Source organism: Thermobia domestica, chromosome 13 (assembly GCF_964235325.1).
Source record: "Thermobia domestica chromosome 13, izTheDome1.hap1.1, whole genome shotgun sequence".
Taxonomy (NCBI): domain Eukaryota; kingdom Metazoa; phylum Arthropoda; class Insecta; order Zygentoma; family Lepismatidae; genus Thermobia; species Thermobia domestica.
Genome location: NC_137466.1, coordinates 202,676,970 through 202,704,652, shown reverse-complemented (window position 1 = coordinate 202,704,652; position 27,683 = coordinate 202,676,970). Strand labels below are relative to the sequence as shown.

The window sequence follows — 27,683 nt, the reverse complement described above, 5'->3', positions numbered from 1 at the left end:
CAATGCTTCTTGTTTATGGAGTTGACATTTATAATTGCCATTTTCTAAATTATTGTCATTTTCTGATCGTATATTTGTTTGTTTATCATTCACAGAGTAGCAAAACTCGAGAAGAAGATCCGCGTGGACTTCGATGAGCTGCCCCCTGTCGTCCAAGAACTGAAGCAGCAGGTAGACAACTTCAGAACAAAATTGGAAACAACTGAGCATCTCAGCTGGCTGGGTGAGTCATGAACTCCATTCTCATTCTTTTCTACTTTCATTTGTTATCTGCTTCATACACTAACAAAGCCAATGAGAAAGTAGGAATGACAGTTTATCTGTGTGTGTGTATGTATATAATCAAAAAATGGAAACACCTGAACACTTAATAATTTTATAACACATAAAATGTATGAGGTAACAGTACGCTTGCCAACCATACAAATAATTTATCGCTATACACAATAATTGAAACATTATTGCTATATATGATAATGCTGTTGGGATAGTAGGTGAATATACAATAATTTAATACTCACACTTTTTTTTTTTTTTTGAATGTGCAAATAAATTGTAGATGTGCATTACATAATTATAAAACACACACACACACACTGAAGTTTTAAAGTCATTCCCGATAAAATAACCCAATAACGATTGAAGAATTGAAAAATGGCAACCCTGCATGCATTGTTTAGTGCTAATGAGGAGAAGAAAATGGTGAGGACAATGGAGTTCGAAACTCAAGATTACTAGATAAGAATTAAGAATATATGCTAATACTATTATTAGTAGTATTATACTTATTTCTAGAATTATCACATGCGTAACGAATATACGAAAATTTTAAAGACAAAAATTGATGATGTTGGCAACTCTGGTGTGTTATATAGACGCGGTAGAATTGAGGCGTATAGTTTCAAGCAACAAGACGTTGGTGATGCAAAATAGGATATATTTCCTCCCAATTCTCGCCAAATGTGCATTGTGATATACAAATCGTATTCGTGGGTTTATTCGGGGTTCTCTAGTTTCCTCCATCTTCGTCATTCCACCATTACTATCCATCTCATCATTACCATCTCCTTAGCCTGTGTAGATAATCATGGAGCGTTAGAAATCCCTATCAAAATAAGTAACATTTCCTAAAATGACTTAAGCAATTTCCAAACCTCTGATCAACATCAAGAACGCTTTAGTGCAGGGTTGCCAACCGGTGTGAGGCACAGTTTTGTGGGATGTGTCATTAAGTTTAGAATTTAAAAATCGTGAAGCATTTAGCAATTAGTATTTTGAGACAGACTGTGGCAATAAGTGCCTTCAGGGGCTGCAAGAATGTTCTGTACTACATAGAGTTTCCACTTTATAGAAACTTATATATACTACAGAAACGATGTGTAGTAAGGCGTATCGTCAATCACAAAAGGTTGTGAACGGCTGCTATACTGTGACGAAAATCGTACTGAGAACATGCAAAATGGATAACCGATTATTATTATTATTGTAAACGCATAATTTAGTACGATAAGTTTTCTTTCGTTTACTTGCAACAACACGCCGGTTTTATGTACGGTGGACGTCAAAACAAGCTTATGGTCCGACCTACCTCTTCTGTACTATAAAAGATGGTGGCAACACTCTCATCAGGGCAGGATTTCTAAATGGGCTGAAATACAAATTTGGACGACTGTAAGTACAAATTTGGTGCCTAGCTAATTTAAGTCCAACCATATAGATCTACGCATCAAATTGAATTTATATTATAGTGGCGTCTAGGTAAGAAGAAAATTTTTCGAGCAGTGATTAAGAGAAATATTTAAAAAAAAAAAAAAAACATACAATTTGTATCAAGGATGTCATAAAATAAAGGATTTGCCTATAGGTATCTTCATCCTATTAACTCAATAAAGAAAAAGAAAAAGCGAGCATCTATCTGAGCACCGAGTCTGATTGGCTACTCTTGTTTCCGCCATGAATGTTGGCTCAAAACATTGCTGTTAGCTCAAGCCGAAATATCAACAATTCTTTTATTTGAAGTACGTCAACTTATCCACACAGTAGACTACATAAACACATTACATTCTTATATCGGATATAGTACATTTATTCTTAATCTGTACGAGAACCACATATTCATAATATTATCATTAATAGATCCGTTAACACACATATTCATACTTATTTGTTATAGTACTTACAACAACCTCAAAATCTCGTCATACCAACCATGAATTATTATTATGTTATATATCTCTATGTTTGCACATATTCATAACCATTTTCAGCTTCAAAACAGCTAGTGTCACATTTATAAAACACTTTGTGCCAATTTGTACCATTCCAACAATTGCGATCTTATTGGATGGAGCGGACACACTGGGGTTGGCGAAACTGTGACGTACAGCTTCAAGATTTTGTTGTATCCTCTATTTTCTTATATCCTTGATTCGTATTTCCAGAAAAGGAAAGAAAATGGGAAGAATAGAAAATAAAAGAAAACAAAAAGAAAATTATTTTCTTTTTTTTACTAATATTCTTTTTACGAATGTTTTTTTTTAATTTATTATCTGTGTTTAGTATATTTATTTAGGAAATGCTTCGCTATACTTATATGTTTTAAAATTTAGAATTATGCTCTTAGCCAAAACTTTGTCAGCATTAAGAGAACTCTGCTTGATATTTCTCCCAACAGAATCTTAATTTAGGTGAGACTTACATCAATGGTGTGAATAAATGCTTCGTAGATTGGAATTTCTTGTTCTCTTAACGAGCGTCTCGAAATCATTTTTCGTCTGAAAATTAATTAGTTCTGGTCTCGGAAATTATTTAAAAGAACTGCATACGAAAGTGTCACTTGCAGAAGTGATGGCGGCTGAAGCAAATAGTTTCATACATCAGTAGGTGTATAAATGTCTTCCCTTTTTTTTTAATCATTTTTATTATTTTTTTCTTATTCTTTAATTGAAATTAGTTTGAGAAAGTTGAGCATTCTAAAACCGAATCATATTGTTTTGCAATTATTTCCATGTGAATTACCATACTCTGAGGTCGCAAAGGTGTAATTTCATAGTTTCATTATCCTGGTTTATTTATTTCACGTATTACAGCCTAAATTAAATTTATTTTTATTATCTTGGTGTCCTTTTTTTTAAAAAAAAAAAAACGCAAAGGAATTTATTGACTTTTTGTTCAACACAGCCTGTTCTGGAGAATCTTTTTAACATTTTCAGAGTTGATTCTTAGTTTTAAATTTAAAGAGCTTCATATAGCTGTCTTGATAAATAATCCAGTAATTGGTTGAAACGGAAATGCACAGAACAGATTTCAGCACGCCTCATAAAACATAAACTTATGCTTTATACAGGGTGGCTACAAAGTCCCGTACCCCTGGAATTAACTAACATAAACCACTAAACGTATGTAAGTAACTATACGGAAAGAACTGAGTGATATGAACAACAATGCTTTCGATAAGTGTTACTGAGATAGGTAACATTAAATGTCCAAAGGATCAGTCTGTCGACCGTCATTCTCTTGACAAAGGATAATACGCCGCCAAGGATTCCGGTGCGACATTTTGCGTAGCATTGCAGAGTGAAAGCTTGTTTCATACCTTCTGACAGTTCGGCAGTGGTTTCATATGCTTTTGCATCCGGAGTATATATACCCAGTTCCGCAGATCGCTTACGCGTCGACTTCTGCAGCGATCCCTACACGAACGGCGCGACGAAACGATATGTTTCTGCTCGTGTATACACGTATATATATATATAATCGGACGTTCTAAAAATAGTGCTCACGGACTACGTCAAGATAAAGTGGAATATATATATATATATATATCTTTTGGGAATTCGTTTGGAGACATGAATTGCACTATGTGGCAACGTTGCGGATAAACAACCATAGAGTAGATCTACCAATCTATCAAATAATTACGTCGGTTCTCTCCAGATGGAAGTTAAAGTCGGTACACGTTGACACTAGCACCATCTATTAGCGCAACAATCGATGTAGCTGCTTGATGAATTCCCAGAGCAATCCTATCAGTTTAAAGTTAATTTTCGACGTTGACACATAGTGAAATTTTTGATTATTCATAACAATTGAAGGAGACTCCGGAGCCTACTAAATCATTACATAGCAATTTCGCTTTATTTTGAGCTGTAGAATAGCGCTTTGTGGTCAGTGGGCGCCATTTTTAGAACATTCAATGTAACCCTATATATATATATATATATATATATATATATATATATATATATATATATATATATATATATATATATATATATATATATATTTATATATAGGGGTTGCACAAAAAAATCGAAAACGTTTGCAAAAGTGTGAAAATCATACCTAGTATGGTGTGGGGCCTCCTTTTGCGTCGAAGACAGCTTGTATCCGACGTGGAATGGACGTATACAGCTTCTGAATCATGGTGTGTGGAATTTTGTACCATTGTTCCTCCAAAACATGCTCCAGTTCCTTAAGGGATGCTGGTGGAGGGTAATGAGACCGAACACGCCTTTCTAACTCAGACCACAATGGCTCAATGATGTTCAGATCTGGTGATTGTGGGACCCAGAGAAGGTGTGATAGCTCCTGGACATGCTCCTCAAACCATGATTTCACCGTTTTTTGCAGCGTGACAGGGTGCCAAATCATCTTGGTAGATGCCATCACCACCAGAGAACAATATTTGGGCCATGGGTAGAACCTGGTCCCCCAAAATGGCCTCATACGCCTTAGCATTCATCATTCCATGCAGGGCTATGATGGGACCTGCAGAGAACCACGATGTCACTGCCCATACTGTAACAGAACCACCCCCATGCTTTACAGTTGGGAGCAGACAGTCTATATCCTAGGCCTGCGACGGTGTTGTCCATACTTAAACACGACCGGTTGTTGGAAACAAGGTGAAGGTCGATTCATCGAATCACATTACGTGTTTCCACTGCTCACGAGTCCACGCCTTATGGTCTTTGCACCATTGGATACGCCTCTTCGCATTTACTTCTGTGACCAGGGGTTTGGCGATAGCGGCCCTGCCATGAATTTTCATTTTATGAAGTTCCCGTCGCACTGTTTTCGATTAAACCGGGCTCTGTAGGCCGAAATTGAGTTTAGACGTAATTTTAATTGCAGTGGTCTTCTTTTTAGCTGCTACAATCCGTTTTAATGCCTTCCGGTCCCTACCTGACAGGATTGTCTTTCGACCACTGTTGTGCTTGCAAACGTCGTTTGCCCGTGAATTGTATGCCCTCGTGACATTGGACATAATGCCTTTCGATACCCCCACAATGTTTGCCACTGTTGCCACTGAAGCTCCAACCAGACGGGCTCCAACGATCATGCCTCTTTGGAAGTCTGTCAAATCGCCCATTTTACCGCACCACTTTCACACCACGACACTCACAGATGAACTGGTTACTGCTGACGGAAGAGGAAGGTCCACATGACAGATTGAAAACAAAAAACGATCGGCAACCGCAACACTTGTTGTACAGTGGATTGCCAAACTTACGTGTCCTGTATGAAGTGTTTTTAAATTTTTTGTCTATCCCTGTATATTTATATATATAGTATGTGAAAAGAAAGTTGCCTCAAGCATTTAATTTTAATCAAAGTGTGTAACATTTAAGAATTACAATAAGTATAGAAGTGTGTTACCAGTATTGTCTGACGTAAGAGTAGACCTTTGTCCGTTGTCTGTTACAGGATTCTATAAAGAGCTGCACCTTCCACCGACTACGGATTCCTGCCGTCCTTACTGGAACCGCATGCAGTACCGACGAAAGAGTGAAACAGAAAAGAAAAAAGTCTTTGAGAAGTTTACGAAGATATGGTAAGTAGATTAGGTGGGACAAATGTATCCCAACCCAACCTTTTAATCTCACCAAAATGTAATTAATTCAATGAAAAGAGAAGAAGGTGGATAGTTAACACAGTGCTTGATTTTATAAGAATTTATTGTGAAACAATCAATTAGAAACATTTACAGCCATACACACACACACACACACACACACACACACACACACAAATAAAATTCTGTGTACCGGACCTCAGGCTATGAATTCGATGTATTTTGTTACACAGAATTCAAATTTCGTAAACCCAGGAAGATGGATCGTGTCAATTTTTTGTCGTGGGCGAAAAACTTGAGAGCGATTTTGGATAGGGAAGATACATGTAATACACCTATAGAAAAAAAAAAAAGTTCTCTGCACCGGACTTCAGGATATGGGTTCGATGCACTTTGTTATGCCGAATCCAAATTTCGAAACCCCTGTACGATCAATCGTGTCTTTTTTCTTGTTTTTCATGGGCGAAAAACAAGCAACTTTGGATAGAAAGTATACACGTAACATAGCTATACAAAAAACAAAAATTCTGTTCAGCGGATCTCAGGGTACGGATTCCAGAATCCAAATTTCGAAACCCTAGGAAGACCGATCGTGTCAGTTTGTTGTTATGGGTAAAAAATGTGTGTCCTCTATCCAAAATCGCTCAAATTTTTCGCCCATAAGAAATTGACACGATCAATCGCCCTGGGATTTCGGAAGTTTGATTCTGTATAACAAAATACTGGGGTTGTTGTACAGCACTTTGTGTGTTTGTGTGTGTGTGTGGCTGTGTTATTGTAAACGTGGTCTTTACTCTGGAACATGGTTTTTCAACCTGTGGTACGCGCGCTAATGGTCATACATGAGCCATTATTCGTTGGTACTCATTTTCTTGCTTCAGACAAAAAAAAAAAAAAAAAAAAATGATGTATGGCCGAATTGAAGACGTAACCTAAGAACTTTCTTGACATCCTATTTCGCCCGGTAAAACCAAGAAGTGTGATGTTGAACCTAATTTAGACTAAACTTAAGCCAATTGAAACGACGTATTAAGAAGCTGAGTTAGGAAACTAGATACAACCGGCACACTGAAGAAAGAATATGAATATGAATGACAGTTTTGTATTTTTTTTTTTTTTTTTTTTTTTTAGATTTGTTAGTATTGTTCGAAATGTGGATATGGGGAAGGATAAAAATTGTTAGCTAGGTCGAGCGGAAAACGAATGGAAGGTGTTGGAAATGGTGGAGAGAGAAAAGAACAATTTTAGATATTATTAAGAAGAGGAAGAGAAACTTGTTAGAACTTTGGCTAAGAAGGACTGTATCATGAGGGACGTGCCATATGGTACGGTAGCAGGAAAGAGAGGGAGAAGGTGAAGAAGTGAGCTGCCAATAATAGCAGAATACCTATTATAATGATGACCTACCTTGACTAAGTTTATTTCAGAAGAACCACAGTACCATAATCAGTAATATGTCTGTTCACTTGACGTAAAGTTCTAGCACTTTCGGTTGCAATGGACGGATAATGATAGAGATGAAACCTATTCTTTGGACATTGAATCCATGTCAGAAAAGTTTATCGCTATCGCTCTATTCTTTGGACATTAAATCCATAGGATGGGTTCTTCAGGGAAACGTTTCTCGCTATCCCCCTATTCTTTGGACATTGAATCCATATCAGAAACTTTTCTCCTATCTCCCTATTCTTTGGACATTTAATCCATATCAGAAACGTTTTTCGCTATCTCCCTATTCTTTGGACATTGAATCCATATCAGAAATGTTTCCCGCTATCGCCCGAATCTTTGGACATTGAATCCATATCAGAAACGTTTTTCGCTATCTACCTATTCTTTGGACATTGAATCCATATCAGAAACGTTTCCCGCTATCTACCTATCCTTTGGAGATTGAATCCATATCAGAAACGTTTCTTGCTATCTACCTATCCTTTGGACATTCAATCCATATCAGAAACGTTTCTTGCTATCTACCTATCCTTTGGACATTAAATCCATATCAGAAACGTTTCTTGCTATCTACCTATCCTTTGGACATTGAATCCATATCAGAAACGTTTCTTGCTATCTACCTATCCTTTGGACATTGAATCCATATCAGAAACGTTTCGCGCTATCTCTTACCGTTATTGCCCTGATACCTGTCGCTAAACAGACGAACATAGACGTTCTGTAAGACTTTCGTTAATTGTATGCTTTGTTTTGAAAGTCTTAAGGAGATGCTTAAGAAAGTTTTCGGAGATACTTTGGAAGTCTTAAGAAAAACGGGAAAGAACACTGGAATAAGGCACTCAAAATATCATAATCTCTGTCACAACGAAAGTTACACGTGCATCGTTCAATATATAAGTTTCCTAAGCTGTAAAATAAGTATTTTTAAGAAACATTTGTAAAGTATACATACATATGTAGGTAAGTCTCTCCTCACTTCTCCACATAATCCCCATTGAGATTCAGGCATTTGTCTCACCGTTGCACCAATTTGTGTTAAAAAAAAAAATCAGTAATCTATTTAGCACTCCCATCATAGACCCGGTCGCTTATGTTAAATTGCGTTCTCCTGAAGAATGGTTCAGGTTTGACATAAGCGACCTGGTCTCCTGTCAACTATAGTGTTATTCTTCTTGACGATAACACCCTCCCCCACTCAGCACGCAAACAAGACACAACATTGAAGAATTGGGGTTGGAACGGCTGCCCCATTCTTCATACAGCCAGGCACGTAGCCAAGGGGGGTTCCAGGGGGTCCGGACCTTCCCCTTCGAGACCAGAAATGAAAAAAATTAAGAAAGGATAAAACAAAATGAAATGACAAAAAGAAGGATTAGCGTTAAAAATTGAAAAGAAAACTACAGGAAGCTGTTGCTTACTCTTTCTTATGAGGAGAATTGTATTACTTGCAATATGGTGGCGAGGTAAGCGAGGTATTCTGGAAGAGTCAGGGAATTTGAAAATTCAAGAAAAGTTATGGAATTCTCAGAATTCCTGCTACTAGTCAGGGAGATTTCCAGCTTTCGAAAGCATAAGTGCCGTTGTGTAACAGCGTGCACATTTTTAATCATAACTTTTCGTCATCGCATCCTTGCAGTATCAAACATATTATTTCAAGGACAACTTTCTGTTGCTCCTTTAACCTGTCATTTGGAACCGACAGTAGTTGACGGAATAATAAAAACAAAAAAAATATGTTGAAAGAAAGTTCTGTTAGCATTTGATTCAACAGAGAAAGGAACGCATATATTGTAAAACTAGTTGAATATACACATACTTCGCACAGGGGCTGTATTTGGAAGTCAACGCCTGTGGAAGTATCACCATTGATCTCAGTGACCGCGAAAACTATGGATTTGATACTAATATCAGTCATTTTGGGCTATTTTTTACATGTCTCGGTATCCACTCCCCGCTGACTCCCGGCCCGCATACTTGCAAGTCATCGCTAATGGAAGTGTCACCATTGATTTCAACGACCGCGAAAACTATGGATTTGACACTAATATCGGTCATTTTGGATTACTTTTATACGTCTTGGTATCTCACCCGACCCCCCTCCGGTGACCCCCGGCCCGAAGCCGAATAGAGTGAATTTGGAAGTTAATGCGACTGGAGTTTCACCATTGATTTCAAGTGATAGAGTGTTGGCTTCGCATTCGGGAAGTCGTGGCTTCGATTCCTGCTGCTTACCATCCTGACTGAGGTTTTCAAGGGTTTCCCTCAGTCCTACCAGGCAAATACCGGGATGGCACCTACTAAACAGGCCCTGGCCGATACCTTCCCAAATCCTTTCCATTGTTAATGTTGTTGGTGTTAAATAAATAAATAAATATCGGTCATTTTCTACTACTTTTACATGTCCCGGTAAATGCTCCCCTGAGACCACCCTGGTTCGAATTTCGACAAAAACGTTTAACTCTGGTCTGGAACCTGGACCAAGGTATTCGTGACTAAAATTTGGTAACTCTCGGTCAATTTGTCTGGTTCCCAAGCCGGTTCCGGTAAACGTCCCCCTGAGAACCCACTGTTTCGAAATTTAAAAAAAAAAACGCTTCGTCTCTATCTGAGGCCTGGGCCAGGTACCCCTGACCAAAATTTGGTAACTCTCGGTTCACTCGTCTGGTCCCCAGGCCGCACACAGACAGACAGACAGACAAACATACAAACAAACTCTTTATTTTATTTATATTAGAAGATAGTTTACAAGACAGTATTCAGTATGTACTTTTTTTAATAATTGAGGCCATAACGGAAGGAAAATTGTTATATTTGAATAAACAGGAGAAGAACGCAAATATTGCAAAATCTTTTTCAATACTTTTTTTTTATTATTTTGCTCGAAATTTCTTCATAGTTTATTAAAATACTTGCCAACATATCCTCATTTTATTGTCCTAACAAACCAATATATGTTGATAGTAAAGTAGTTTAGATTGATCGAGCTCCTGGGCCTTCAGAATTTCATGTCACTTCCCCCCCCCCCCCCCCGTTACGAAATCCTGGCTAAACGAACCAATATATGTTCCAGTAAAATAGTTTAGAGTGATCGAGCCCCTTTTGTGATGACCACAGTATTTCATGTCACGGACCCCCCCCTTCACGAAATCCTGGCTACGTGTCTGATACAGCCTCGATTTAACGCCGAGTGACTTCCATCATTTTCCGGTGTTAAAGTCTGCTTTGCCAAGTAAACGATTCGAAACAGATGAAGAAGTGAAGTGGAATGCTAAATAGCTAGAGTCCTGATTTTTTGCAAAAGGTTTGGACAAATTGGTGGCGTATTTAGAGGGGTGGCTTCCTGGCTTGAGCCCCCCCCCCGAAATCTTACTTACTATAGTAAATTAAATGAAATATCTTGCAGAATTTAGACATTTCCAGGCAAAGCCCCCCGAAAAAAAATCGTAAATACGCCAGTGATAAGACAAATACCAGAATCTCAATGGGGATTACATGAAGAGATGAGGAAGGACTCACCTACACACGTATGTATTGAGGAGCAATTTTTCAAAACTCGATAGTGCACAAAACATCCTTTTGACAGGAATTTCATTTTTGTTATTATTGTACATAACCTCTGTCAAGTTATGACAAAACTTTTATGATTTAGTATGCCATACACACGGCATGTATCGAGATTTGCCAATTCTGATTTCCCACCTTAATTGGTAGCATAAAAAGGATACATATCCCATATACACGTTTCTGTGTCTCAGTATTTGTGCTCTATCTAGTTTTCAAAAAACGTTCCTCAAATGTATCTTAAAAAATATTTTTTTACGTCTTAGAGAAGCTTACATATTGAACTACCCATACGTAGTAAAGCTGTACAAATCGTCTAGTTTCATATTTTGGTACAATCTCAATAAATAAATACAATAAATAAATAAAGTTTTACTTTCTTAGTACATAGATTTTCAAACACACTTGGTGGCCAGTTTTGTTTGTACTTCAATAGTGCGAGCACAAAAGCTATTACGGTTTAAGTTTCATAACATATCTGTACTAAACTAACTGCATCTGTCTCATTAGTTTTCTGACTCTCCTTGTATGCGGGGATGCCAACAAGTTTTCAAGAGTATGGAAGAAACCCTAGTCGCTGTTCCGTTTATTTGCCTTTCAACTAAAGGGATCTGATTTATCTCTTCCTTTAACGGCTCCGACAGGACTGAAGAATTCCTTACACAGGCATCATTTGCCTCAGACTCAGTGGTGTTTTGCCATCGCGGTGAGTTGCTTAGCAACTAAGCCTGGGTTTCATGATGTAGTCAACACTTGATTGTAATTGAAAATGCGGCTTACGAGTGGATTAAAGTCCGGAGCCACGAGCCTACTCGAGGAAATGCGACACGGAGCAGAAAGTTGGGAGGAGGAGGAGGAGGAGGAGAGTATTTTTAAAAGACAATTACTTTGATTAAGTTTGATTTAAAAAAAGAGGGAGGAAAAACTTGCTCCTTTGAGGTGAATCATGGAAATTCCCTTCGTAGTTCTGGCTCATCTTTCTGCGTTCCACAAATAGATTTCCAGTTCGTCTTATATTAAAGAACGTCTACACGGAAGGACTATCGATTTCTTTCCCTAATTAATCAACATTCTAATAAATTTTCTATGCTCCTACGTGCATTAAAAGTTATATACCAAAACAGTGTAATGATTTCAGATAACATAAAATAGAATCCTTAGTTCTTAATGTCGGTGGTTACATGGATTTTTAGTTAAGGAAATAACAACTTGCGTCAGCTCCAGCTACTTTCCAAAGAGCTAAAGCACATCTTTTGCTTCCATAGTTGGAAATTCTCTTTAATTTGTCTTAGCAACCACTGTGTCAATACTATATAGGTAAAAAAGTATTGATTTTTAATAGAATATAATTAATGCGTAATTTTCTTTAAAAACTACAAGCGTTGAGGCAAAAGAATAATTATGTTTAGAAAGAAACGAAAACATCTCTCTGTACCTTGTTCATCATATGGTTAAAGTGAGTTTAAAGGACCCGCTAATAACACAGCCAGACACAAAAAGTAAAAGTTCTGTGTAGGGGAGTTGAGTTGAGTTGATTTTGAGTTTAACGTCCCGTTCAGCAGCGAGGCTAGATGAGACGTGGACCTATTGATTAACGTGGAATCCGAACCACATGAGCTCCCGCCGGGAATCGAACCCAGGTCTTCCACGCCACAGGCACTCTGTGTAGGGGAATCCAGGGTATTGAGTCGATGTATTTTGTCAGACAGAATCCAAATTTCGGAACATCAAGAAGATTGACTGTGTCAATGTTTTGTTATGGGCGAAAAACTTCAGTTATTTTGGAAAGGAACGTAACAGTGCCATACAAAAGAAAAAAAAGTTATGTGTAGTGGATCCCAGAGTATGGATTCGATGTATTTTGTTAAACAGAATCCAAATTTCGAAACCCCTGGATGATTGGTTGTGTAATTTTTATGCGCGAAAAGGTGTGTTCTCCCTATCCAAAATCACTCAAGTTTTTCACCCATAAAATATTTCATTTTCTGTCTAAAGATGATCATTTATATTTATTCTGTGTCACGTACGTATATTGCAATTTTGTTCACAGAATTGTAAATTGTAAAATTATCAAAAGAAAGTTAAAGATGTGTGTAACTTTGTTGCTGGTGACTGTACCGTAAACAAAATTTAAACATTCAAATTTCACTTCGTCACGTGGATTGTTCGTTAATGTCGAGTTCAGTGTCCCTTTTCAGACCAATACGATACAAGTAATGAACCTTCTGTTTAACATTTGTTCCCCTTCTTCTAAACCTTTTTTTTTTTTCAGTTAGCTCGGGTCGATTTTTTGGATCGCTTTTACCCAAGACTGCTCTATATAGAGTAGTCTTGGCTTTTACCCACCTGTTTCTATCTTGTGTCATATCCTCTGTGACACTACACTGCACCATATTGTTATTAATACAATCTCTCCACTTCTTCTTTGGCCGGCCTTGGGCTCCTTTCCCATTCAGTACAATAACATCTACTCGGTGAGCTACGTTCCAAAGGTCTTCTCCTTATATGTCCAAACCATCTCAGTCTACTTTCTTGCAGTCTTTCTACTACTGGTCTCACCTTTACTGTTCCCTAGATCACTTCATTCTTAATTTTGTCGTTCCGCGTCACTCCACACATCCACCGCAGCATCTTCATCTCTGTAACATGCAACTTCTTTTCCTCTCGCTTCTTAATTGTCCAACATTTTACTCCGTATCCTATGGCAGGCCTTACTACTGTTTTGTAAACTTTTCCTTTAAGGCGTATTGGTACCCTACAGTAACACAACACTCCTGGCACTACTCTCCATTTTACCCAACCGTTGTTAATTCTGCCGTGTACACCTTATATTCCTGCATTTGCCTACAGAATTCATTCCAAGTACTTGAATTTCCTCGTCATTACCACTTCTTCTTCGTCCAGTTGAGCCTTGTATTCTCAGTTACATTTTTTCCTACAAGAACAATGTAAATATTATGTCTTGGTTTTACTAATTCTAAGCCCTTTGCTCTCCAATGCTCCTCTCCAGTCATCTAATTTCTCTTGCAGAGCGGCCTTGGTCTCACTCACAGGCACAATGTCATCTGCAAATATCATATTCCAAGGTGATAACTCTGGGATATCCTTTGTTAGCTCGTCCATCACAGTATGGGCTAAGACTGGATCGCCGATTAAATCGTACTTTAACTGTGAACTCTTCTGTTATTCTGCAAGCGCTCTTCACTTTTGTTCTACATCCATTATACACATCTTGAATACACAGATGTATGTATGCGTAACACACTTTTTCAGTGTCCACTAAATAAGCTCCCGTAGAATTCTATCATACGGTTTTTTTTTTTTTTTTTTTTTTTTTTTTTTTTTTTTTTTTTTTAGGTCGATGAGAACCATATGAATGTTCTAGTATTTTCTGTACTTTTTCGTTATCATCCTAAGTGCAAATATTGCATCCATTGTCGATCGTCCTGGATGCAATGAAATCAAATTGGTTCTCTGTTATTTCTGTCTCTTTTCTCAATCTTGCTTCTATCACACTCTTTCAAAGCTTCATTGGATGGCTTAAAAGTTTTATTCCTCTGTAGTTGCCACATTCTTGGACGACTTCTGTGTGTGTGTTTTTTTTTTTTTTAACTGGCACAATATAGCGGTTTCTCCATTCTTTTGACGTATTTCGAACCACATAAACTATCGGGTATGGAATCTAGGTCATCCAAACCAGGGATCAGATTGCTAATTATGAGCTATCAGGGAATCCTATTTTGTCGTTTGAGTAATCAGTAAAACGGAAAAGCAATTAGTTTTATTATTCCTAATAGTAGCAATACATGTTTAAAAGATGCCATGCGGGGTATTTCTTTCTACAAAAGACTATATGGGTTGGAAAGCAGTTCATAGCACTAGCATGCCCTTTTATTGGTATATAACAAATTGGTCGGATTGATTGGTGCGCCTTCCGCACGAGAGAGCCTGGTTGGATTCCCGCTATTAGCTCACATGGTTTGTATGCTAGTCCTTTTCAATTCGAAGTTGTATAACGTAATAATCTGCTTCTTCCATTTTCAGTAAACACAACAAAAGTATACGGAGCAGACAGAACAATCTCATGTTGTCGAAGCAGTGTTGGCAAATAGCGGATTTGATAGTCCTGCACTTATGGAATCATAACTTCTTGTATACTACCAACACTTCTTAACATTTCCCAATCGCCCTCCCCATCTCGTCCATGGATTTTACTGATTTTCCAGTTGCCTGCTCCGAGCAGAAAGATACGCTCTGACGTCATCCATCAGCCAGTCAAAAATGGTTGCTCTCGATCTATGTCTCATGTAGCCTTTGTGCTGAAAAGAGACGTTAAACTACAAGTCAACCATCAATAACTTGTACCACGAAAGAGGATTTAATTCTTTTCTGTGTTAGCTACATGTTCTGATATTAGTTCTACATAAATTGAAAGTAGCATTTCTTCTGAGCACCAAAAGTATAAGAGACCGCATAAATTAAACTTTTTTCACATGTACGTTATGTGAAATTACGCTATATTTGCTATTCTTAATCTTCTTTCGAGTAGCAAACAAGTCATTTAGTAAACCTAAATGAAAAGATTATATCCTAGATGTAGAATTAAGCTCTGTAATTAAGAAACGTGAACTGACTCTTTGTTTTATCTTGGTTTTTGTTTAGCGATGTGGCGGTATCAGAGGACGTGAGGCAATACCTGCGGATGCCAACTTTCGACAACTGGCAGTGGGAGGATGAAGAGATCTTACTTTTGCTGCAGCAAATGTATCTGGACCTCGATCTCACAACTAAGTTTGGCATTGAGATTCCTGTTCTACGTCAATTCCTTTACGAGGTCTATAAGAACTACAATGAAGTTCCGTTCCATAACTTTAGGCATTGCTTCTGCGTCGCTCAAATGGTAAGTAATTTTACTTTTATACCAATACCAGACTCAATATTTACAGAAATATGCACAACAGCCAATAGCTATCGTGAAGTTAAGGAAAGATGGCGTCCGACAGATATATTTCACGTGTTGTAAACAAAACAAAGGGGATTGGCTGTTCGCCAATCACTGCAGTATTCTTTACGGTGTTTCTAAAGTGCGATTGATATCACTTGTCCTTTCTGACAGCTCACTGTGCGCATGCGGTGCTCAATGCTGTGTTGCCAGATGTTGCGTCAAGTATTGAAACACGAAATTATTTACTGCAAGTAAATCTTAGTTTTATAAAATTAAATGACACGAAAGATAACTATAAAGAATGCTCTCAATAACCAGCAGATGTACTACTCAAGTTGACATTTCATTAAACTAAATGTGCATTTGTTTATATTCAAATTGGCAACGTTCGGAAAAGGTGGAATGTTTACCATTGTAGAACGAGAGAAATGAGCCACTATAATTGGCTGAACGTGCTGTTGCCATAAAAACAGTTCTTGCCTGATTGTTATGACCACGTGTAGGAAGAAAAGAAAACAGAAGAAAGCAACTGTCAGAAAGGACATGTTATATCAAATGGACTGTAGACAAACAAGGTTACTTATGATTTATTTTACCTGTAGTTGAATGTTCAACTTTCTGTCGAATATTGCGAACACTATTATTGTTGTTATTTAGAAATTTTACATTACAAATCGTCCTGTCATATTACTATGATTAAGGAATTAAGACTTGTTACACGTGGTAAGCTTGTGGCCAAATCTACCCGTCTCTATTGACGCAGAGACTTTGGCAACAACGCCTCTAACGTACCACACGTTTTATTTTATTACACTAGTTAACAAAGGTTTTGTTACATAAAAGGAAATACCTGTTCTTAAAGGAACTTTTTGCGCTGAATTCGAATATGCACTCGGTTTTTCTCCATCACGTACGATTTTCCCGTAACAGAGGGATTTTCGGGGAAATCCCTCAAAAATTTCCCTTTTCGTTTATTTTACACCCCAAGATCTTGTCCCCTTGCATATACTAACATAGAAATTATACCTAAGTATACTTTGATTCATATTTAACAAACCCTCCAAGTTTCGTAATAATCGCTTTATTGTTTCTAGAGAAATAAATATGTTTGTATGTATACTGTGTGTACTGTTTATTGCACCTTATAGTAATGCTTTCAGATCTCTTAAGTTGAGGTAAAACGTTTTGCTTTATTACCACAAACACATATATAAAATATAATACAATATAATTTACAAGTGTGACAATTTACAATAAACAATAATACAAATGTACCAAAAGGTCATGAAAAGACAATCAAAACTATCACAATATATGAAACTTCCATTGGGTTACAAAAACGTACATTACTTCCTTCTTTTGTAAGAAATGTTGCATTCTCTAACAAGACCCCAACAATAGTCCCCCATCATTGAAGGATCCCATCGTCCCTGGTACCTTTTCTCCATTGCCATTATATCTTGGTGGAATCTTTCCCCCTGTTCGTCGCTGAGAGCACCTAGGTTAGCAGGAAAGAAGCTGAGATGGGAGTGCAAAAAGTGGATTTTTAAAGACATCCTACAACCCAACTCTTTGTATTTCTGTATCATGTCCTGTACGATTTCTGTGTAACTCTCAGCTTTGTTATTGCCCAGAAAGTTGCGCACAACACACTTAAATGCTGTCCAGGCAGCTAGCTCAGCACTGTTTAACTTGCTGTCAAAGCTATCATCAAGCATTAATTTCCTAATTTGGGGACCAATAAACACTCCCGCTGAAATCTTAGCATCACTCAGGTTAGGGAACTTATCTCGCAAATACTTGAAACCTTCACCAGATGTGTCCATGGCTTTGACAAAGTTTTTCATAAGTCCTAACTTGATATGAAGTGGCGGTAGTAATATCTTATTAGGATCTACCAAAGGAGCGTATTTGACGTTGCATTCTCCAGGTACGTAATTCACTCTAGGTTCCCATTCCTTCACTTCATAATGTTTGTCATCAGCTCGGCTATCCCATAAACATAAAAAACATTGGTAGTTCGTGTAACCGCACTGCAGTCCTAATAAAATACCAACTACCTTGAGATCACAACATATTTGCCAACAATGGTCCTTGTAATTTATAAGATTTAGCAAAGTTGACATGGTGTCATAGGATTCCTTAATCTTCACTGAGTGTGCAAGTGGTATAGAAGGTTTTTTATTTCCATTATGTAAAAGGACAGCTTTAAAGCTGACCTTTGACGCGTCGATAAATAACCTCCATTCTTCTGGAACGTAAGGAATTCCTAGCTCCGCCATCAACCCATTTATATCCGTACATACGCACACATTATCTTGCATTGAGAAATAGCTTGAAAATTGAACATGCCTTTTCCTGTACACTGATATGTTCGTTTCTGCATCCAATAAGTTCCACTGCTGGAGCCTTGATCCCAGAAGTTCCGCCTCTTGTTTTGTCAGGTGCAAATCACGGACTAGGTCATTAAGTTCACATTGCCGGATGAAATGTGGCTCGCGAACACAGTCAGGGATGAACGTTGGATCCTTGGATGTACATGTTGATGTCGATGGTTCATCAAGGTCATGATCATCATCAGAGTCTTTTGGCCATATCTCTTCCCAGTTGGTAGGGGGCTCGGGAAGTGGAAGTTCATCCCCGTGCGGAATAGGTCTAGTTGCGGATTTAACGTTGGGATAACTTATTGTGTATTTGCTTTTTTTAGAATGTCCCTTAACTACTGTGAGACAAAAATAACAATCATCCAGATGGTTGGTGGGTTCTTTCCACACCATTGGTACAGCAAATTTCATGAACCTCCGTTTCCCTTTGGCCCATGCAAGTAAAGTGACGTAGCACGACGCACAAATTATGTTGGGTGCCCAAGTTTTGTCCTGATCTCCCACACGACATCCGAAATATATATAATATGCTAGTTTCACCGATTGCGTAATGGATCTACACTGTCCTTTAACTACAAACTGGCCACACACATAACAAAAACTATTTGGTGAGTTAACACACGAACGCCGTCCTCTTGACGCCATTGTACTGATCACAAACTAAACTTCTGGTCTTAGTTGGGTATAATGCCGTTAAGATCAAACATGAAAGCACTCTTAGCAGCAAAGACAACTTTGAAAGTGAAGTAGTGTTAAACCACACGTCAATATAAAAATGTACAAAACTCCCTCACCAGGTGTCAAGACACAAGAAAGAAAGAAATGCGCGGGGGGAGGGGGGAAACGATACCGTAGTGGAAAATTCAGACTGCATTAGTTCATTGTTGTCAACAATGAGTCTGTATTCCATTCTTTCTTTTGCATTCTGTTACATTTGATAACAAATATTGATAACCATTTCATGAACAAAACGAAAAAACTTGGAGAATTGTATATATATGTATTAAGATATACATATACTGTACGTTTAAAAAAAATATACGTTGGAAGTACATTCTATTTTTATACACGCTTCTAATTTACAGAGAGCAATACAAGTGTGTTGTTGACTATTGTAAATATTCATTTTATGTCTGTGTTTGTAGTAATAAAGCAAATCGTTTTTACCCCAACTCAGGAGATCTGAAAGCATTACTATCAGGTGCAATAAACAGTGCACACAGTATACATACAAATATATTTATTTCTCTAGAAAGAACAAAGCGATTTTTACGAAACTTTTAGGGTTTATTAAATATAAATCAAGGTATACTTAGGTATAATTTCTATGTTACTATATGTAAGGGGACAGGAGCTAGGGGAATAAAATATCTGAAAAAGGGAAATTTTTGAGGGAATTTCCCGAAAATCCCTCTGTTAGGGAAAACTGTACGTGATGGAGAGAAACCGAGTGCATATTCGAATTCAGCGCAAAAAGTTCCTTTAAGATCAGGTGATTTTTCTCATGTAACAAACAAAAAGTTTAAATTTGTTAACTAGTGTTATTAGATGCTAGCTTTCTTTAACCGTATATGAAGTTATTCTAAATTACCAAATTTGTCATGAGTTTGTCAAACATTCTAAATCCAGTCACAGAGCGGAATGAAAATTCATAGTCTGCAAGAACCTAGCAACATTGAGTAGGCAGTGTGAATGTAGCGGTTGTTCCGTACATTCTTTTACATTTTGTGTATTTGTTATAAATGAGTAATTCGTTAGTTATTTTGAAGAAGATAGTAGAGACAAGAGTATGGAAACAGGGGTATCGAAGATTGTTTAAACAGTTGTCCAGAAAGCTGAATGAAGGGAAACAGACAAAAACTAGTGAAACCATAAATGTAAAAGTGACAAGATAGAAGACTTAGAGAAAGTAGGAAAATTAAATGAACTGAAATAGTATGTAAGAAGAAAGGTTAAAAAATGTGATTAGTACAAAATAAAATTGAAAATAATAATAAGTAAGGGGAAAATAGAAAAATGGAATGAATATATCTCGTGTGTCTTTCAGAAAAAATGTTCTGGGGGGGGCACATTTATTATTCAGAAAGGCTCATATTATTTTCACACGGCACTATTTTATGTATTATATTATAGACGTATTATTTTGGTCTCCTCCGGGGGGGGCACTTTCAGAGCTCCGGGGACCAGTGCCTCCCCTAAAAGCATGTCTGGAAGAAACACTGAATATATCAAACCATTTTATGATACTAGGAACGGACTTCGTAGTCTAAATGTTGAGAATGAATAACAAATTAGGGAAGAGTGGCCCCGCGTAGCGTAGTTGCTAACGTTCTCGCTTTTGGGGCGAGGGCTCCCGGGTTCGATTCGCGCTGGTGGTACCCGAAAAAGTGTACAATCTTTTTCAAGCCAGCCACCCTGAATGAGGTTTTCCTGGATTTTCCTTATTCACACCAAGCAAATGCCGTTGTGATACCTAACTTATAAGTCCCAGGCCGCTTCCTTCCTTCCCCAAATTTTTCTTTCTCACCTTTCCCCGGATAGTGTGCTCGCCGAGGGACATCATCCTTCAAACGTGCTGAAAGCCCAGAATTCTAAATGAGTGAAGACGGCAAAGAATTAGCGATACCGAGAGATGAATTCGAATAACCAATTAGGGGCCTGAGGAACAAGATAACAACAACTAAATATTATCTGAGTGGAAGAGAAATGATGAACTATTATCAAGAAAAGAACAGCAATAATAGTAATAAAGAAAAAAAAACATCAAAACTTTAATTCAGAAGAAAATATCCTTGGTTGGTTGCGATAGAAGGTATAGTTTAAAGCGAAAGGGAATAGTGAAGATTAAAATTGATGGACAATGTTACAGAGGATAGGCTGGCCCTAGGTAATTTGCCGCCCTGTGCAATGGCATCATTTGCTGCCCCCCTTTCTCCAGAAAGAACAAATCATAATGGAGATGAAAAATGCACTCGCACTCAGAAAGACCTAAACACTACAAATACAATCTTATTGTGTCTGTTTTTTCTTTAAATAATAATCTATTATGTTAGTGAAAGATAAAGCAAACACACTTGTAGAGGAGATCTTTTTTATAGAATTAAATATCGAGCTTCAATCTCAATATATATAAGTTTATAATTCCAGTACAACAACCTCTTTTATCTTTATTTCTTGATTTTTCTTCTACATCTGTAAACAAAATTTAAAAAAAAATGTTTCTATTTTCAATGGTAAGGAACTTGTTTGTGATAAAGGCAAGACTAGTTTTCATATCAAAATTGTGACAATTTACTAAATGGAACAAGTATTCGCTATTGTTCGAGAATTGAGTTCTTGTATTTGACAACAATCAAGCAATTCATGCTGGGATCTGTTTGACCATTTGCTTTAGCACTGTCCATGTGACCTTAAACTAATGCGATCTAAACATGATTTATGAATGTAATATTCAAATAGAAGATCAGCTTAGTAAATGTAACTACCATCATCATGAAATCTGTTTCCAACAAGAAATATTTATTTTAAATAATTTAGTTAAGACATTTTGCCACCCCGTGCAAATGTACTTGTTGCACATATGGTAGAGCCGGCCCTGGTTATAGTTTAATGACTATTACAAAGGATAAATGCTATGTCAAAACAAAGATGTTATCTGAATATCCGTACATCGAAGCTTATATATATGTATGTATATATATATATGTACAATATATTTGCTGATGACGTTACTGATTTGCTGATTTGAATCACTTGTTATCACAAGATTAAAGACTACATTCTGATCATTATGTTTCTCTGGGGGAACAGCGTCATTTCAAGTTTTGGTTGAAAGGAAACGTTCTCCACCGACAAGAGTTTTGCGTTTTTTATTACTCTATTACAATATTATTCTTCAAAATGTATGTGTCAACTACCCCTCTGCCCACCCCATTCTAAACGAGAAATGTAATATTCCTTCCATGCTTTAAATGTTGAATATTGGACCAAAATATTTGGAAGACCTGAATTATTGGACAAACACATTTCCCCTGAATGCCTCTCTCAAACACAAGTCATTGAATAGTGTTCAGAATTCCTTTTAGGCAAAGATATAGTAATGATGCTTCCTTACTCTTTCAGCACCCAATTTTCCTACACACTAGTAGTTTCCAAATTGAGGAAAGAGTCATCAAAGACTAGAAAGGTGTAGCAAGCAAGACTATGTATCGTTAAAAGGGGAGCAACTGGATTGCGCACACTATAGATCCCGAATTGCGCACAAATCTCTGATGGCCTTTCTGAACACATATTTTTGCCCAACGTTGCCACAATGGTAGATTTAAAATCTGTGCGCAAAGAAGGTTTTCCTTCAGATTAGGATAGAAACAGAAATTAGAAAAAAAATCGTATTATATTGAGGATTAACTAAATATAATTTGGTCAGTAGATACAAGAAGTCATGATACCTCCAAATTTACAATCCAAATGTTAAAATTTTCTTGTCTCATAATCTGAATCCCTTTGGAGTTCTAGTACCTATTTTTAGGTACTAAAGTAGCGTCTTCATTATTCGATTAAAAAAGAACCAATAAAGCTTTTTACTTTTTTTCAAGTCTAGAGGCACTGTAGAACACGTTACGTATGGTTTCACGCCTTTCTGCGTCGAGACATAAGAGGTGATGACATCATAACTTTAAAAAAATATTTTTGTTAGGCTTATTTTCATTATTTTTTGGCGGGTTTCTTTCGCACCTAGAAGATTGAAATTTTGTACAAACATTCAGTCCACCGAGTGCTATTTACTAGATTTTTTCGGATCTCTGCGTTAGCACAAGGTGGATCCAGATAGGCAAAAAGGTAAATAAAAGGGATTTTGTGGTTTAAAAATCCCTTTTTTCGCGATTTTCCCGCCTGAGATACATGATGGAGACATGTTAAGGGTCCGTTTAAAAGGCAGTTTTATTCTGAAGATAATAAAGGGCGAACTATGATTTTAGGATAAATAGGGATATCTCAGGAAATGTTCTGCCTGAGATCAAGGTATTTTACAGTAATCTGGGGCATTGTGGGGATTATTGATATTTTTCCGCCCTGACTGTTCAAGATAAAAGCTTGAAATTTTGTACAGGCATTTAGTACACCCCTTAGTGTTTTTCAGTTGAGTTTTGGGTCTCTGCATTAACACAGTGGGGGTCCAGAGGGGCTCAAAATTTAAATAAAAAGAAATATTTTCAAAGAATTTCGCGGTTTCTCTCAAAATTTCCCGCCTCAGGATGTGAATGGTACCATTTGAAAGGTTGCCCTATTGTAAAAAGAAAACGAGATATAAACCATGATCCTATGATAAATAGGGATGATGCTGTAGCCGCTTGACTGAAAGCCTGTAATTTACCTTAAAAAGCCGGAATCTATAAGGGTTAAGCATTTCATACTGCTTCAATATAATGTTATGTTTCTTTAAATCTTCCTCTTTTTTTGTGTGTGTATTGGTATATCCTTTCGCAATTGATCTTAATTTCAGTTTTGTTTCTGATTGTATCTTCAATAAAGAAGGGATCACCTGATAAATATCTGGACCAAGTGAATAGAATTATTAATTGTAATGTTTGTGAAATGTTCCCGCCCTATTTTCGTTCGAGGAGCTATTGAGGGTTCTGAAGCCCATCTAGATGGAAACCTAAATAAAACAAAGCAAACATTTATGATGACATTCTTAATGTTAATAATAATAATAATAATAATAATAATAATAATAATAATAATAATAATAATAATAATAATAAAAATAATAATAATAGTATACATACTTCCCACTACTAGCCAAGTTTTATGGAAAAATTGAAAATTGAAAAAGTGAATAATTTTCTCCTTGTCGTAAGATTTTTTGCTTTGGTAAATTTATTAAGGTCTGTCGTTAACGTCTGGTCATATAATAGGATACCTGTTACAATAATATGTGCGATACAATAAACTTAAATTACAATATTATTAGTATAATAAAACGATGTGAGTAAACTACTTCCTCATACTAATTACCAGTACACTGCATTCCAATATAATCCTTGCAAAATTACACGATTTACTTATTAATAATATGGAATCTGTCAATATATATCTTAAATCACCTTCCTAAATCTAGTTAGAATATATAATTAGAAACAGTATTATGTAGTTACCTGCTAGTTGTATTACATACACTACGACTATGCACAGTAAATGTTATCATTGTTTGTACCTAATGTTACTCGCACAAGTTAGGACGATAATCTTAGCTTCTTCATTTATAAATAGAAACTTTTCTCCATCATAACTGAACTCAACTTCTCTTTCTATCATTTACTGAACTGCCTTTCTAATATTTCTCGGACGAACTGGTTTCGAATACAGTATATAGCTTCTCTGTCCTTATGTGTTAATTCCTTTGTATTTTCTAAATTAGCTCAGTCCTAGTAATTTTATTCGACCCTTGGTTCGGGTATTCCGCTGCTCTTTTCTTACAGATTTACATAACAGAAGAGAAAATATTTTCCATCTGACAACAGTGCTTAATTTTTCTGTGCGCAACCCTGTACATAATGACAACTTGTCAATGACTTATCAGATAAAACTGATAAAACTGGAAAAGTGTGCGCAATCTCATTGCAGCCGGGTAAAAGGAGCTGCTTAGAATTATTTATTCACTGTGTCACCATCTGAAATCAAATCTGAGATTATATAATGTGTCTATGCACTATCATGGTATCCAAGACACGCAGACACTTTCTACGTGACACCTCTAAAGTCACTGCAATTATTTTATTTTTGAAAAGTAAATACTTGGATGAGTAGTAGGATGAAAAGTAGGCATATAAACATTAAAATACCTACTCATTATGGTTACAGTTGCTTACACTCTACACCATGATAGTTTCCTGGAACAGTGAGACACAGCTCTCAGCGCTCTTGTCAATTTCGGAAAGATCTGTAGAGCTCCCGTTCTTTGGGCACCTTCTGCGTTTCGCAATGAATTTTCCCCACTTTGACTTTTAAGGGGCCAACCTCTTCGGGAAGAGAGACAAGCCATAGCAGCATGCCTCAGCTTCAATTTCATCTTCGCTAAGAGAGGTAAGCCCTCAGAAGGACGTGCTCCAGCTTGAATTTCATCTTCGGGGAAAGAAATAAACCTCAAGAGGACGCATTTAAATCTTATTATAATAATGCCCTCGAAAAACTTAAGTGTTTCAGATGTTATGCCAGCAGGTGCTTTGTGGTGATGGAGAGTCAGGCTTTAGGAAGCTGGTTCGTTCAGTTGGTTTTTTTACAGCATCAAAAATTGGCGTTATAACCCTCCGTTTCCTAAGCAGTTCTTAGGCATGAACATTTGGTACAGCAATCACTAAGGGCGTTAAGGAAATTTACAACCTTACACGTGTAAAAATAAAAGAGCCAATTCTTCTGCTTTTAGGAGGCTGCTGAAAATTTTAGCAAATATATTAGTAGTCGTAAAGAAGTAAAACAAATGAAAAAATAACATAAAACGCAGTCATTTTAGCTTTAACATCTAATGGAGGATCGAGCCCTGGGTCGGCCTCAGTTTTTTGAGTCATAAAAGTAATTTAAGCTATTATTTACATGTTTTTGAAAGTTTATAGTAAACTCATGATAAGTCTAGTTCTGGGTTCTGGCTGCTTCCTCCCCCCCCCCAGTTTTACTTTCTAGATCCGCCACTGGAAAGGTCGGATCTGGGATCTGCACTTGATGAAATAAGTTGGATTGTATCACATGAAAATGTTAGTTGAAACTTATTTCATCCAGAATACTTACAATGTTTGTTTTGAATTAAAATAAACACATTCATATATTATTTTACTATCTTTTTAAAGTAATAATTCCATTGTAAGTATTGCATATTTTAATATTTCGTTCTTATTGCCTGACATGGACCAGTCGTTAGTATTTAAAAAAAAAATCGGAAGTAATAATCTATATACGGTATTAATAGCGGTGTCTGTGAACAAAACACTTAAGATCCAAATTGAAAGTGACTATGTTTGTGACTCTTAATCTCTTGAACCACCCGACCGATCTCGATCAAAGTTTCAACATACACGGTGTAAATGACGTTCGAACCTGGAAAGTTTCTTTCTCTAATATTTTCACTTTGACGGTAGAACCTAGGGGAGCGGGAAAGGAAGGGAAGATTAATATAAAAAAATAAATAGAACTTAACTCTTGAACCACCCAACCGATCTCGATCAAATTTTCAATATACATGACATTCGGGCCTGGGATAACTTTTATCATACCGTGCCCCGCAACATGGGGAGGGAAGAAGAATGTATGAAAATAACCGAAAATGACCAATATCAAAGAGCGCTTTAGTAATAGTAAAAACTAAATATATTACTATTTTTCCTTAATTTAACCCAGCTAAATCGGGATGCGTCTTACATTCGAGGACATCTTAAATTCAAGGAATTATCTAGAAATTCTTAATTAAAGACATTATTAACGTGTTATTGAAACTACTTTGCTAGCCATAAATATTTTTAATTTTGTATCATATTTAACCATTCAGACAACAATAGTGTCCTGCACTTGCACAGGACGTGCGTGTTTGCTAGTTACAAATTAATAGCTAACCTCTATAGCGAAGAACATGCATTATCTAGTCAAAATATATTTTTCCATTTCAATGACTAGTTCTTCATTCGACAAAGGACACAATTTTATTGGTTTGGGAAAAAAAGAAAAAAAGCCTATAGAATGTTACCGCTGAACAGAACTGTACGACGAAGTTCGTTAAATAAACAAATGGAATTCACAAAACCAGGATATACCAGACGCAACAACGTCAATGAAAACGTTGATATTATTTATTATTAAAGACACTTCCGTCTCGGATGTATAACTTGAGTCTTAAAACTGCCTTTGTAGTTTAGACCTGCGCCTTTTCTTGGGAACAATGTCCCAACCCATTTAGTCACTCGGGAATTGTCGCGGGAGAATTGCTTCAAAACTTTGGCCAAACTTTTCGTAGAAGGCTAAACGTAACAAACGGGCGGGAGATCAAGGAGAGAGACGATAACGCAAAAACAGAAGGAAGAATGTTCAACGGCGTAGAAACACTGCTAGATTAAAGTCTTCAGTTCACCAAAGCAGAAAGAACAATTTGATGCGGATCAAAGAAACGCTTGTCTCTGTTACTTTAGAGTACTATATTATAGTGTGGTTAAGAAAAGCTGATATCTGACATGGGGACGGTTAAAATCACAGTGGTGTAAGTCACTTAAAAAAAAAGGTTAGATAAAGAAACCATAGGCGTCTCTGGCATGTTAAAATTAGAAGGGGGGCGGGGACCGCTAGAATGTAGCAGATTCCAACTAAAGTTAGGTCAAAATTATGAGTAAACTGGAATCTACTTTACTAATGACATCTGCTCTTTCTACCTTTAGCAACACAATTATTCATCATAATTTTCTTCCATCACTGGTAGACTACTTGCTGAAAAAAAAAAAAA

General features: G+C 36.9%; 1 protein-coding gene across 2 annotated transcripts in view; it reads left to right on the top strand.

Annotated features, from left to right (window-relative positions):
• The window catches only part of LOC145668959 (uncharacterized), a 590,098-nt gene that overhangs the window by 464,698 nt on the left and 97,717 nt on the right, over nt 1–27,683 (top strand). Inside the window, exons 5-7 of one of the 2 annotated variants that reach the window (XM_081737250.1) lie at nt 96–223; nt 5,686–5,836; nt 15,536–15,773. In XM_081737250.1, coding sequence (XP_081593376.1) covers nt 96–223; nt 5,686–5,836; nt 15,536–15,773 — 517 coding nt within the window. The remainder of the gene's footprint in view (nt 1–95; nt 224–5,685; nt 5,837–15,535; nt 15,774–27,683) is intronic. The other variant, XM_081737251.1, reaches the window with a different exon arrangement.